The sequence below is a fragment of the Acipenser ruthenus genome, chromosome 2, assembly GCF_902713425.1.
Source record: "Acipenser ruthenus chromosome 2, fAciRut3.2 maternal haplotype, whole genome shotgun sequence".
NCBI classification, from domain to species: domain Eukaryota; kingdom Metazoa; phylum Chordata; class Actinopteri; order Acipenseriformes; family Acipenseridae; genus Acipenser; species Acipenser ruthenus.
This window is the reverse complement of record NC_081190.1, coordinates 84655802-84671702: the sequence shown is the minus strand read 5'-3', so window position 1 is coordinate 84671702 and position 15901 is coordinate 84655802. Positions and strand designations below refer to the sequence as shown.

Genomic DNA, 15901 nt, shown 5'->3' with positions numbered 1-15901 from the left:
CGATATTACTATACTAACCGTACACAATTTTTAGCTGCATCTAAAATAACACTTTAGTTTAGTGAGTCCACTATAGGTGGTTATTTAAATGAAACACGTAATAAATATATATTATAATAATATTAGAACATGTTATTATTTTTTTATAACAAAACATCATCATCTATTTAAAGATGTATTTTTTTTTTTGATAAATTGAATGCATTTTGATATAAAACTGTTCTTAACTGATGTTGGCTTCTGTCTATAAATGTGTCCATTATTAGGAAATTAATTGATTTACCTCTTCCCTGTGGTTCTTTATCGGCATGCACAGAATACTTTGGGTCTTGTAACCTGTAATTTGGTCGACTCCAGCATTGAATCTAGGATCCTGGAAGATGAATGGCATTACAAATACATACAAAAACATTTAAAATCCTATTTGCTATATATACAAATGTGTATCAAAAGACACACCATTTATCATTGTTCTGTTTTAGGAACCTTTAACAATTTAGTTTCAGATTTCAGTTTAAAAAAAAAATTCTGGACAACATTCATATGTTGTGCTTACAGGCATATACAAATTGACTTAGAACTAGTGCTTTTTCTTGGGGGTGCCATGCAAATATTGGTTTCTATTTTCTCAAGATTAAGTTTCAATTTTCAATCATAGCTGTAGTGTAGTGCTGTAGTGCTTTTTTAACTGCTCTATGTCTCCAAGACTTCAGTTTATCTACTATAAACTCTAGCTTGAAATAAATTCAATGAATCTTCTATGGCTAAAACACATCAAAAGAAAACAAAAATTAAAATCTCGGCTTTTTAACTCCCGACCCCTGGACTTCATTTAAAATCTTTGAAAACCGTTACTATGTGACAGCAGTGAAAGGTCATCAGTTAAATGAGTTTGAGTCCCATCTCCGGCAGATACAAAGAGCTACACAAATCCAGCAATCCTTAATAGGCTCAAAGAAAGTGAACCCTGCAGAATCCCGTGCAGGTAAGCACCACCATGTTAATTTCCATCAAAAACAGCTTACAGTCTACTGTTAATTGACAGCAGATCTGATAAGTCTTTTATAAATGGCACTGCTATTGTTATCAGCATAATGAGAGACGCTCATAAAAAACACCTCCCCTATGAAAACTACCAGAATGTGTGTTTGTGTGTGTTTTTTTTATTGCCCTACTGAAGCTGCTATAGTGACACTAAAGTGATATTCCCAGTCCATGGATTAGCAAAACAGAACTGGAATAAGGTAACCATATTTAATAAAGACAGAAAACTGGTTCCTTCAAAACTAGCTACTTTTTTTCATGGTGTTTAACTGGCTAAATAATCATACACATTTGAGTTAAGTGTGACTTGTTAGTAGAAAATTGTGTCCTTAAATACCCTTTCATTGAGAAATGGCCAAATGTGGAAGAGTTAGCGATGTTCATTTAAAGTGCATACATGTGCAAGTGCTGAACAAAAGTTAAACAAGCCCTCAAATGTATTACGATGCAGGAGTACAAACAAAAATGGTGTTGCTGAGGACTAAATTCAAGATTACTAGTGAAGATTTTAAAAACATAACATGTTCAATGGACCACTGATGCTGTGTGTGGAAGAAAAACTAATCAATTTCTTTGATGCCATCTATCATCCTATCGCCTATTGTTTATGCTACGAAAATGCACTACCGGGTCCTTGTGGTTAAGGGTCTAGAATTCTATTGGCCATTAATTGGTTCCTCCAAGTTTAATTGTTCTACAGTGATTTTTTCACAGTGGAATTGCAAAGTGTTCTTCTTTACTACCACCCCATAAATATAGTGTTGGGTGTACCTCATAGGCATTTCTTATATTTAATGGCTGTCCAGTTGCTGCCACATGGCCCACAATGCCCTTGTTCCACTCCAGCCGTATGCAGTTGTTTGAAGCTTCCTCTAGCGTGGAGTCCTCTGCCACATCAAACAGCCTGCTGATGAGGAATTTCTCATTGGAGCTGTCTTCACAGACCAAGAAGAGCGAGTAGCGGTCAGCATCTATGAGTTCGTTTATGTGAAGGAAGATTTTGTGGCAGAGTGCTGTGACATCCAAGTGGGTGGAAATGTCCTTCACCAGTTCCAGGAGCCTGGTGCACTGATTGCTCACCTGTCCTTCTCCTGCCCCAAGTATCTGTGGTTTCAAAGGCATCTGTACCTTTTCTGAATCACAGACGAAAGTGAAGGCACCCTCAGAGTCCTTGACAACAATGGGCCTCAGTGGCCTGTCAAACTCTGAAGCTGATATTTTCCTGATGGGGGTCCCTGGTGTGGTATTCTCTGGTTGGGCTGTTTGGTGGATGGGGCTGGGTTCTGCTGGCAGTTTGGTTCCTTCTTTGTGGGCTGGGATGGAATGAACTCTCTCAGCAAACCACGCATTTACCATATCCCTGCAAAATAAAGAACAAGTCTCGTCAGTAGTACACACACATACCCTGTGAAGCTGTAATTACAAAATTAGAAGTATAGGCCATGCCATCACTAGGCTTTACTGGGACTTAGTGCAAGACTGTGAAGTAGACCCCCCACAAAAAAAAAAGAAAAAGAAAAAAACGTGTAGCACAACCTAAAGAAAAACTTGAAAATAAATACATCAGCAAAATTTTAATCAGTTAAAATGACCGTTTTTTCCCAACAAAACATATTCTAATGTTATTTTAAGATGACTGTGAATAAGACAGTAATCAATCAAGTAACAGTATAGCCAAACATTTAATAAATCAATTATGTAACAAGATTAATCAATTTGATTAATAATTTGATTTAGTTAATTTTGAAACATATCAATAGCTTCAAATTAGACACAAAAACATATTAATCATAGGCATCAATTGGATTTTTAAATTCATGTTATCAAGTACAAAAGTTAGTATGAAATGTTTTTATAAAAAAATAACATGTCTGCATCTCTGTTTACAAATGCATGCAATACAACTAATAAGAGAAAAAAATCTATAAACACACTAAACAAATTAATATCACAAAAGCATGTCATTTTTTTAACTACTGAATTTTTACCATCTGTTGGCTAGTATCACACATCAGCCAGCAGAGCAATCACATGACTTTAACTATGACATATTGTGTCCTGTCTATGATTTGCGAACCTGTGTTTTGATTGATAGTCCTCCAATACTACCTAGCTACGGTTTATTTTTCTAATCCCAGTATATTTGACGGCTCCTATATATTTTTATGTTTATTCATTCAAGTGGACTCAAAGCTGGGCCCAGGTGCATTTGACATCCACTTACATGCAAATATATTCATATATGAGCATTTGTATTTATTTATTTTTTGATTTTCTACAGTGCCCAGTTAGGTATTTACCCGCTTTCACCTACAAATTGAATGTCACCTCATCGCTGTAACTGTTTAAAGTTGAAATAAGTCTGAATGTCAATTCATCAACTTCTCCTTTAGCTTGCCAAAAATTAAGGCCTAAAATGGAAGAGACATATGGTAGTCCTGAATTGGAGCCAACTACCCAAGGTCCTACATGTACTTGACATTACCAAAGGAATACAGCATATTTACTACAATGCAGTTCCACTGTCATGACAATATGTATTATTGTATGTGTACTTAAAACAAAATCCTGTAGCCAGTAGTGGCGACTCGAGGATTGTGGAAGAGGGGAGGCGAAGGTGTGGCAGACAGATGGTATTGGGAAGCAGAGGCTTTTTTTTAAAGAATAAGGGGAGGAAGACCCATGGAAGATAAATTCAGAAGCTCTAAGAAAGGACTGTAGGAAGTATTTTTGCTGCAGAATGTTTTCATTCATTTTTGGTTTTCGTAAACTCACAATGACTCGCAATGTCATATTATATACTCACTGGCACTGGCAATAAATTATATTCAAGAGACACCAATTGTTACCATAGCTTATTTTACTGTACAAAACACACAGACAGTGAGAATGCCACACACACAATATGACAACGACTCAGCAAATAATTACATTACTTGCGGCCTGTATTTTATCGTGACATTCTTCATCTCAGTTATCCTGTTAAGATGTAAATACAAGCTTACAATTAATGGTAGTTCTAATGTTGGGTACCTTTAGTTTTTTTCCCCAAATTACTGTAGCTAGATTTATAGAGAAAAAGAAAGAACTGCTGTAATTTAAATCTCCCTACTACTAGCAGATTGTATTAAATATGTAAAAAAAAAAAAAAAAGAAACACCACAGACACCATCATAGTCGGCGCATTGCAATACAGACTCCACTTCCCACTTTCCTAGAGCTTAGAGTTACAGCATGGAGAGCAGAGCATGCTTTGAATAAGCAGGTTAGTTAGTTAGTTTGGGGAACAGTAGAAAAATATAAGCAGTCTTTTAAGTAAGACCAAAAAAATGTATTATGATTTATGAATTTGACTGGAGCATTTGGTCTCCTTTATTGTATGAGCAGTGGGGGATGCCTGGTAGAGTAGAATGCTTGGTTGTTCTTTGATCTTTATAGTATTTGCCTTTGTGGATTATATCGCTATGCTTTCTTGTTCTTTGTTCTTTCAGACATAAAAAGCATTCTGTTTGTGGCTTTTAGTGTTTGTTTTTTTATTGTTAAAAAAAACTGTCAACACTGTAATAAATGAAGAAAAACAAAGATTTGTCTACCATAAAGGACTATGTATTTTATTGGGACCCCCAAAATTTCCTCTGGAACCTTCAAGTTTTTTTAGAGTCCGCAGACCCTCAATGGGAATTCACATGCCTGTATTTAGAATCATGCACCTGAAATAATTAAATTATTTATTTAAAAAACATTATTTAAAGAGTCAAAATGCATAACATTCCAAGCCTGCAAAGTATCATAAAGTGATAAATATTTTATGTACTGTAGCACAAGAAAAGTGCCATAATGGGAGAAGTGACCTATCCACAAGCCAAAAACTTTAATTGAAAGCTCTGCATTATTTCAATAAAATTCAGCTTGTATACAAAGTATCTTCATTATACAGAAGCGGATAGTACACTACTTTGCCTGCTCTTGACTCAAATTCATTAATTTAATTTAGATGAACAATTGTACTATTTCTGCTGGCCCAGTCAAACGCAACCATGACAAATCACTTCGGGCTGATGACTTAGAAATCAGAAACTAAAAGAAAAATGTATATACTGCTATTTATAATTTTCATACAGTACACAGATTATTGCTTCTAAAAGTAATAAGAACTGGTTAAACATTACAAAGAATAATATGAACAGCAAGGCCGTAGCCAGCGCGGGCCTCGTTGAAATCATACTAATAATTATTTTGCTTTGCTGCAAAATAAAATGCATTTCATCCCTCGTTGTATGCATACATTAAAAGTCCCACTGATATCTATAACCTCTGTGCTCTTCAAAATCCTTTACTGTCATTGCAGATTACAGCGACACCATATGCCTCAGTTCAAACCACCATAGCTGTTAAACATGTTCGAATGTCTTTGAAACAACCAAGGACTACAAGCGACTTTTGTTGTGAGGCAAAGTAATAATGTTGCTTAAAAAGAACTACACATCAGCCTAATAATAAGGAATAATAAATTCCCTTGGTAGTCCGCAGTTTAGTGAACTCAGTTTATTAATATTCAAATTCTAAACCGCTGGTGGGAGCAGCTTGTAAACTGCAGTTTAGCGGATCCAGTTTATGCAAATGTTAACAATTATATACAATAGTTTAGAGGACCCAGGTAGTGAATAGTATTAGGTCATTTTAGGTAGGGGTTTGGGGGCTTGCCCCCAATAGACACTGTAACTTATTATACATAAGTGCCTCAGTGGTTTTTCATTGCTGGCTAAGGCCTTGAATCGTATTAATGAGCAATGCTTCTAACACAGACCTTTTGTCAGGAAATTGCAACATTGTAAAGAACAAATCTCTACGTACAAAAATGCAACCTTGAACGAATAACGGCTTCAGATATTAATATTGCATATTGTATTTTGAGTTAAATACTTTAACTTCTGAATGTGTCACTATTATTTTTGACAAGTGGTACTTTACTTACAAAACATACTGTAGTGTATCCTTTAACATCTGTACAACAGTGCTACATGTAGAGGCATTTTAAAGAGACATGCTTCTCCTCTACCTTTCAGACAGTTTTGACCTTACTACATCTATACCTACAGCATCTTTTTAATGTAGGCTTGTTTACAGTATATAGTTCATTTAGTCTAGGAATAATACACTGCTGGCTTTATAAATATCATACATATTCAGAACAGGCCTGCAGCATTAAATTGACATTTAAATTACTTAGTAATCTGACCTACTTGTTTTTTTGGGTGAAACAGAAACTGGCGCATAACCTTCAAATCAGTTTCAACTGAATTTAGAAAACTTGGTGGGATGGCGAGGCCATTACAATTGAATACAACATGACTTTTTATGTCATTTTGTATGTCCAATTATTTTACCCCCATTTGAAATCCCAATTTAGAATTTTCCAATTCCACAGTGAGGTGAAGCGGCCCCTGCCGATTTTACCTTTCCGTGTTTGTATCTGGGCCAATGCAACACTCACCAGCCACGATCAACAACTTAGCACATCTGGGACGCAACCGGCTCTCCCCTGATTGTATGACTCACCCTGCATATCACACAGTCGTACCAGGTGAGTCCCTCTGGGCTCTCCATATTGTGGTTCTATGTTGTTTATTTGATGTCAATAAAACTATTTTATCTACTGACTTAAAATGTATATTTTGCAGAACCAATATGATGACACAAACTACAATGATCAGAACATTTTAAATACATTTACGTATGTATAACCTATTTGTGAGTAGAGTTTATCTAAGATCTAAGCTATATTTTAAGTGATTAGCAGACTAAGGCAAAGGGGGAGGGGGTGGGAACTGAACAAACAAAGCTATTCAGCACCTGCATTGTAAACCACAAGGCACAGGTGTGAATTAAACCAAATCAACATGTCACTCTCATGCTGAAGCAATCATTATAAGAACTCATGTGAGAGCTAGTTAACTAGCGCTGATTTCAAAGAAATCTAACCCCCTGAGTAACCAAGACAGCAAGCCACAACACCTCGATCCAGAAGCAATTTCATTTTTAAAGACTGAAACAAATACAGAAACCTCTGCATGACTAGAAAACATATGCTAATATTTCTGTTTGCTAAAGCATTGTCATGTGGTCCCAGAAACAGCCCCTCAAGTCCTGAAAATGATATTGTATATCAGTGTAGGCACATACAGAGGCTCCTCATAATCCTGTAAGAAGTATACATTAAGAGAAAGGTTATAGTCAATGCAGTTATCAAGTTCACCATGTGGAGTATGATACAGAGGCAGTTTAATAGTTAAATTAAATGTATAATTTGTATTTTAGTCATACAAAGCAATAGTTATACTAGATACTGTACAGTACATTATAGAACACTCCATGTAACTGTTTAAATGTATATGCACTATATTCATAGGCATGGATTACGTTGGAATTTTTATATAAATGAAGTGAAGCAACCATCGATTTGGCTAAAAACGTTGGCCAATGGTCCGAAGATTTTTTTTTTTTTTTTTAAGGTACAGTATATGCACACCAACAGTATAGAGAACAAATAAATAAATATCCTAAATAAATATCTAGCATTGTCACTCACTACTGTTGCATGATGGATGGTTTTGGATGAAAATACTTTTTAATACCTTGAATTGAAATACGATTGTTTTATTTAGTGTTTCCAATCATTATTTTCCCCCCAATTTTCTCCCAATTTGGTATGTACAAAAGTGCTTTTCCCCTCACCACAGGACCTCTTTGTAAATGAGGCTCAGCTTCAGTGGGTACTTTCCTGTGTAAATAATCAAAAGAGAGCTCTAAGAAAATACGTGGGAAAAGTCCTAATAAATCGTCAACATTTGAGTGATTACGTTTTTTACTTATTTAACATTGGCTATATTTACAACAACTTTTGACACCCAGAATGGAACATTCTTTTTCTATAAATTTAGTGTTATCATTACGTCATCATACTATACTTTTCTAGATTTTAGAAATGCACATTCCAAGCGTTGAACGCCTGGAGGGGGTAGGCAGTGCCAATTTGGTTAGTTTTACATGGGTCAAAATGCATCAAATTCCGGGGACAATTTGAAGAATTATCTCTGTAATCCTCTGAATCACTTTCATTGTATGTCTTGTTTTTGTATAGTCTACTCAAAAACTATAGTCTCCAAGTCTCCAAGCCTTATCCCAACTGTACGGCTGTGAGGAGATGTTACAGGATCTGGGGCTCATTTCCGGATAACAGAAGAACTTGGGAGTTCACGATCACTGTCACGATGAATGTGCGGCTGCTTCCAGTCTGTCTTGATGTGGGTTTCCCAAAACCCCCCGTGATAGTGCAGCTTGTTTGTGATGTTCACGTGCATCGTTAAGCTTTGAATAGCTTCTTCAGGGCTTTGTTGGGAAACACTTTTGAAACTAATTCATGGAGTAGCCTAAATATAAATCATAGTCTTCTTGTAAATCAAGCGAGAAATGCACCACTGGTTGAAAATGCAGCAAAAGAAGTGAAAAAATATATATTGACCCCAAATGAGGTGGAAATAAACAAGGATATATTATTCTGTAAACTAAAAAATAACATAACGAATCAAACGAAAAAGAATACGTAGGAAATTGCAATTAAAGTAACAGCGTTAAACACTGGTCCTCCGTGAGGCAAAGAGGTTCGCAAAAAATGGCAGGATTTCGCTTACGTGAACTGTATTGAAAGAGCCAACTATGAGGGTTTCTGTGGTGTTGCTGACGATTCAAAGCAACTATCCTCAGTATAGCATTCCTTACTAAGTTCTGTCTTTACGTTCCCACAGTGCATTGCAACCTCCACAAACATGTCAAGATCATGCCTGATCACTCGTGAACTCAAGTAGTCGTTGAAGAGCAACTGGAGTGACGATGGTGTTTGGGAAACACTGCAGTTTGTAAACGTGGTTTGATGATGCTGGTAAGGTTCAAGTTGCTTTGGAAAACGGGCCCCTGGTCAACAAAATAAAGTTAACATCTCTGTCCAACCCGAAGGAACTCATAATGTTGCCCAGAACTGTGCTAACAGACGTCAACCTGTTATAGAAGCCACCTGAGACCAAACTGAAATATCAGAAATGCAAATAAAATATGAAGAAGAAAATAAATTGCTGTGTGGTAAGCATTTTTGGCTGCCCAACAAAGTAAAACCAAGAAAGATATGTACATTAATACTACTTTCTTAAAGATCCAAAAATACAGAATTATATATGTTATACACATAAATACCTATTAGCTATTTATGTTAATGTTCAGATAAGTATAACATATAGATGACTGATTCTAAAAGAAAAATGAACACAACTATTTAATAAGACTTTTTTTTTACTTGTTAAAACTCATATACAAAGCTACAAGAACACTAACTAAATTGTGTTTCTGTTATTTAAGGAACCTCTGGCTTTCAAGACCACCCTTCTATATGTCAACATTTTTACTATATTTGGCTCTGAACACTTTCCAGTGCAAAAGCACCGGGATACGAAGACCACCTGGTTGTCAAAATGAGATACCCGTTTTTGGTGTTGCACAGCATGAAGCAAAGGTAAACTAGTTACACATGCACTCCCCACAGCAATCCATCAAATGTTTCATTCACATTCCTGTTAAAAGCAACTTTTTATTTTTTATTTCCAACTGGTTCTGGCCTTTTCTAATTCTCATAATTTCATAATTGCTGCTTCATTTATTTTAACCAGAGCTTGCATTAGAGAACACTGAACACTGCTACATGTATTGCTAATGGGGAAAACAAGCATTGTGACTTCAAGGACATAAGTGTTTTGCCTTCATAATTTTTTTTTTTTTTTTTTTAACAACTTGGTAGCCATAACAACTATTTAAAATGTCATGAAAATGTATTCAAATCTAAAATTGGAGACTATAAGAGCATGGTTTTCAGTTCATTTAAATACATGTTAACCAGTGCTCAAATTATGGGACAAAAAGTAGGGGGGCCCTAAAATGTGAATCCTAAGTGACTGTTAGCACAGCGAATCAATGTTTTCCTCTTAGACTTTGCAAGCATACAGTATTCGCAATGTAAATCATTTTATTCCTGGAAAACAATTAATAGAAACGCAACATATTTGTCATGTTTGTTTGATTTATTTATGCTTGCGTTTTCTTTCCTTCAAGGAAGTAAAGAGTGAAGACATAGGTAACGGAAAATATTTAGCTTTATTAAATTGAAGAAAAACAGATATTATACTATAAACGTCATGTATCTTTTCAATTCTAAAACAACGTAGGTCTTTAAGGTTGGCAACAATGCAACAAACTGATAAAAGTGCATGAATTAAAAACCATCCACCTACAGCGTTTGCAAAGAATCAATGACGCTCAAGTGTCAAAAAGAGAAACAATTGCCACTGAAGATTGGAATTATAATAAAGTTGCTATAATAAAGTGGTTTGAGGATTATGATTCCTGTATTCCAAAGGCAAGCCTTGGGCAGAAACCTGGCAGGCTTGATGGTGGCGCGCAGGCAGCTGTGGCTGTCTCAGGCGTGGGTCCTAGAATGTAAAGTGGGCTTATGTTTGAGCTCTGAGAAATTGTTTTGCTGTACTCCACCAGAAATATAGGGCTCAGTGTTTATTAGTGGATTGACTAGGAGGGTCTCTAACGTCACAGTGGTTTCAATAAGTGACCACCTGTAAACTCTTGGACATTTTTTTTTTACAGACTTTTGTACTATACTAGGTTGTAATGTTTTTTTTTTTTTTTTTTTTCAATAGAATTACAGTATCTCAAAAACGTAGGTTACTGTGTCTCAAATGGTTAAAGATTGCGTGTATTTATTGCAGATTATAACAAATCATGGTTTTCCTTCTATTGTCATCTGATCAAAACATGTTAAATACAAAAAAGCCAGGTTAGGTAAATTAGATCAGCTTTTAACATTTAAAAACGTGATATACAAAGTAAACAGATTTCTAGCATCCCTTGTGAAAAGTAAGGGACATCGATTAAGAGAGAAGTGAGGGGAGAAAAGTTTATTTTATTTTTTATTATTTTTTTTATTTTTTTTAAATCATAATATTATTATTATTATTATTTATTTCTTAACCGACGCCCTTATCCAGGGCGTCTTACAATTATTACAAGATATCACATTATTTTTTACATACAATTACCCATTTATACAGTTGGGTTTTTACTGGAGCAATCTAGATAAAGTACCTTGCTCAAGGGTACAACAGCAGTGTCCTCCACCGGGGATTGAACCCATAACCCTCCGGTCAAGAGTCCAGAGCCCTAACCACTACTCCACACAGGTAAATTACTTCTTTTGGAAAAAAAATGCTACTGAAAAAATTCACATAAAAAAGGTTGTAAATAGTTTTCACATATGCTTAGCAACCAATTTGCCAAATAATAATAATAATAATAATAATAATAATAATAATAATAATAATAATAATAATAATGGTTTTAAAAAAGTTTTTAAAATATTTTATATTGTTAATAATATAATATAATATAAGTCAATTATTAAAGTGTCGCTATAAACATTTCAGTTCAAAGAAAATGGGCGATGCGATGGCAGTAAACAAAATCGTTACTGCCACTTGTGTTTACAATTTAGCTTGTATTGTAGTGATAAGCATTATTCTTTTTTTAGTAAGTTACTGGTCGATGAGAACTATCGAAGATAAAGAAGGATATTTGATGTTGGGTATAAACGCAAATATACTGATTACATTTTTTTGTGAATCTGTTTACTTATTTTCTTCATTTACTTTATTGGACACATTATTAATAAGTTAAAGCAAAGAAAATTAATTATCTCCGTGTACTACAGGCTACTGTGTATGTATCTGATATTTGCAACTGGCAACTAAGCGTCATGTTGTGTTTAGAAAACAGATCAATAATAGTTATTAAAACTATCTTCTTGCATACATAATGCATACCAACAGGGTGATCTATTTTACAAAATAAAACTGCACTGTAATGATATAATGAATTGATGTATGTATGCAATAATGCTATATTCCTCCCGAGTAGATTCATATAGAAGCAGAATGTAGGCTACGTATTGCATTACACTGTTCTATGGCTCGTACTTAAAAACAATTGTCCAGTGTGTGATAACTGTGACAACATAACATACTGTATATAATTTGATTGACCTTTTGTATTTTTTCTACTGTCCACAACCTTACCTTGTAGCTTTCCTTACAAAGTAGGAATGAGCAAAGTTCAGGTGATCATCCAGCCAAGCCTCCATACGTTCGTTTTCCGAAGGGTTAAGACTGTCCATGGTGCAGACGAAATCTTTCCAAGTATTTTTGTTAATAGAAATGACCGAAGAAACAGACGTGTGTTAACTCTAGTCTACATCGTGTACTTTGTAGTGCAGCCCCGAGTTCACTCCTGCACTCCAGCACCACGAGCTGTAGTGACAGCTTCAACATACACGGCGAAAAGGAAAACATGGAGCTAAATAAATTCGATCTAATTTAGGAAATCAGGGAAGTCAAGACACATTGCACACATGCCTGTATGGAAAACAGAACACATTTTCCATTCAGACATAACAGTTGGGAAGTATTTATATATTTAATAGACTGTAAGCTAAGTGATTAAAAATCCCTCTTCAAAAGCAGCTGTTGCCATAGCACCAACAGCTTGTGTGATATTAATGTATGTGTTTACATCGTAACGTTATGGCTACGGGACATGTCTGGAGGCAGACAAGTTATCGAAATATCGAGGTCAGGTTTAACCATCTATGGTGTATACGATAAAAAATATAACAGAACATTTTTTTTTTACAACATTAATGTTTATTGATTTAGGTCTCAGAAACATGAATTTGGCCACATATTTTTTATATTTTTTTATTATCAAAATATGAACATGTAGCCTAGTTTTAAACATACATTGTACGTTTACAACATGCATTTCTGTATATGCTTCCACAAAGTCCTCAGCAAGTGCACAGACCTGTTAACTTGCCATTTCACACGTTTCAAATCAACATCATCTACAGTTGAAATGTTTTTCTTTTTGTCTTACTGTAAGACTTGTGGATGTTAAAGGTTGTTCATTGTCATTTCGAGGAGACTGAGTACATGCTATGTCTGCTGGGTCTTGTGCCTGTGAGGAAGGGCTGATGTCTTCATTCTCACTGCCATCACATATATTCGAATTTGTTTTCAAATAAATAAACTGGACGTTACTTTTAAGGCTGGAGAAAATACACATATAATAATAAGTACTACAATTCTTCTTCTTCTTCTTCTTCTTCTTCTTCTTCTTCTTCTTCTTCTTCTTCTTCTTCTTAGTAGTAGTAGTAATGCATCACTAATACTAAATAATAATAATAATAATAATAATAATAATAATAATAATAATAATAATAATAATAATAATAATAATAACTGCTACAAATAATAAAGTATTAGCACCAATGATAATAATGCTAATAATAATACATTGTTAGAAGAAACTGACTGTTCACTATCTCTATGCACCAATGTTTCATCATCAGAGCTATTTTTCTCACTTTCCTTATCACTATCTGGAGGACAGGCAGTTTGTTGTTTACGTCCATAAACATAGAGGGTCAATTGCACGGAACGTGCAGTACGGAGCTGCGTATTAAGTTGCGTATCAGCTAGTACGGTACTATCTCAGGTTCATCCCCAGCTGCGTACTAACTTACCAATTGCAACAAAAAAAGAATCGGAACAAAGTTGTGAAATGGCTGATCTCCAGTTTTAGCACGGTACTACGGATTATGGTTTGTTTTGGTGTGCTTCCAAACAGGAACAAGAGGGCCGGAGCTCAAAATCTGAGCGATTGGTACGAAAGGTTTTTTTTTTTTTTTTTTTTTTTTTACGAAGCCTAAGCATCTTAATTATTTTATTTATTTTGATTTATTCATGCGTAAGTTTTAAACTTGAAAGGGTATATTTACACACAACAAATACATTGGCTGAATTGCCCCTTGCGCTTTTATTTATTTATTTTTTAATCAAGATGAGACTCCCCCCTCCCCCCGCAAACTTGTTTAGTGTTGATTTCCATTACACGACAGTAGATGTTAAAACGCCATGCTGATTTGAACTCGGCTCTCGCCAAGATAAGCACCAAGACGTAGCATTACAGTAAACTAATGTGATTCATCTGTGTCTCCATCCATTTGCGTATCCTTCCATATGATGATGCAGATATCCTTCTCCATATGATGATGTAGATATCCTTCTGCCTGGTGTTGATGGCTGAAGTGTAATGCTGGCTCCAGGGATCAGCTTATTGCCTCCCTAGCGCATCAGCACACACAAATGCTGTGATGCTGGCTCCGGGGATCAACCACAGTGCGGTCGCCCCAGCGCATCAGCATGACAACCATCTGGATTGGGCTAAGTAGGGTACATCTCTGGGGTCTTCAAGTGGGCACCTTCCATCCTCGGTGTTTCATTGACTAGCACAAGACACCTCAAGAGGGCTCGACAGTGATTCTGGCATCTCAGCATCACCCCCCTCCGTCCCCCACTCAACTCAGCCCAGCTTACTTACCCGTACATCAGCTTTCCTTTCTATTGTGCTTGAGATCCCCAGCCAGAATCTTTCCGTCTCAACCACAGCCAGTTGCTGCTCCTCTCTGCTGCTTCAGATAAGTTCTTCACTGTGTGACACAACTCTTGGCCACGGAATCCGACGTCTCTGCGAAACCGGGCTGTAGAGTGTGCCACAAATCCTCGACAACCCACCTCCACTGGGTAAACCCGGACTCTCCATCCTCGCTGTTCCGCTTCAGCGGCTAGTTGAGCATACCGCAGTTTCTTCCTCTCATACGCCTCATCCACAGCATCCTCCCATGGCCCTGTTAACTCTACCAGGTGAACAAGACGTGCTGATCCAGACCACAAGACAATACAGTGCCTTGCATAAGTATTCACCCCCCTTGGACTTTTCCACATTTTGTAGTGTTACAACCTGGAAATAAAATGGATTTAATTGGGATTTTTACCATTTGATTTACACAACATACTTAACATTTTGAAGGTGCAAAATATTTTTTATTGTGACACAAAAGTTAATTAAACAAAAAAAAAAGACATTTGTTGGTTGCATAAGTATTCACCCCCCTGAGTCAATACTTGGTAGAAGTACCTTTGGCAGCAATTACAGCTGTGAGTCTTTTTGGGTAAGTCTCTACCAGCTTTGCACATCTGGATCCTGAAATTTCTGCCCATTCTTCTTGGCAAAATTGCTCAAGCTCTGTCAAGTTGGATGGGGACCGTTGGTGAACAGCAATTTTCAAGTCTTGCCACAGATTCTCAATCGGATTGAGGTCTAGGCTTTGACTGGGCCATTCTAAGACATTCAGCTTCTTGTTTTTAAACCACTCCAGTGTAGCTTTGGTTGTGTTTAGGGTCATTGTCCTGCTGGAAGGTGAACCTCTGCCCCAGTCCCAGGTCTCTTGCAGACTGAAACAGGTTTTCCTCTAGAATTTCCCTGTATTTGGCTCCATCCATCTTGCCCTCAATCCTGACCAGTTTCCCAGTCCCTGCCGATGAAAAGCATCCCCATAACATGATGCTGCCACCACCATGCTCCACCGTGGGGATGGTGTTCTCAGGGTGATGAGCAGTGTTGGCTTTGCGACACACATAGTGTTTTTCGGCCAAAAAGTTCAATTTTGGTCTCATCAGACCAGAGAACCTTTTTCCTCATGTTTGCTGTGTCTCCCACATGCTTTTTGGCAAAATCCAAATGGGATTTGATATGGGTTTTTTTCAGCAATGGCTTTCTTCTCACCACTCTTCCATAAAGCCCAGCTTTGTGGAGTGTCCGGGTTATAGTTGTCCCATGGACGGTTTCT

At 36.4% G+C, this 15901-nt stretch overlaps 1 protein-coding gene across 3 annotated transcripts in view; it reads right to left on the bottom strand.

The window, feature by feature from the left end:
- LOC117409346 (cGMP-specific 3',5'-cyclic phosphodiesterase-like) overlaps nucleotides 1–15901 on the bottom strand; it is a 93586-nt gene that overhangs the window by 36191 nt on the left and 41494 nt on the right. The window contains exons 1-3 of one of the 3 annotated variants that reach the window (XM_034015259.3): nucleotides 12231–12588; nucleotides 1816–2404; nucleotides 284–373 (exon numbers count right to left, since the gene is read on the bottom strand). In XM_034015259.3, the coding sequence (XP_033871150.1) occupies nucleotides 284–373; nucleotides 1816–2404; nucleotides 12231–12328 (777 nt within the window). In that variant the 5' untranslated portion in view covers nucleotides 12329–12588. Of the gene's footprint in view, nucleotides 1–283; nucleotides 374–1815; nucleotides 2405–12230; nucleotides 12589–15901 lie in introns of those variants that run through there. The other 2 variants (XM_034015258.3, XM_034015260.2) reach the window with 2 other exon arrangements.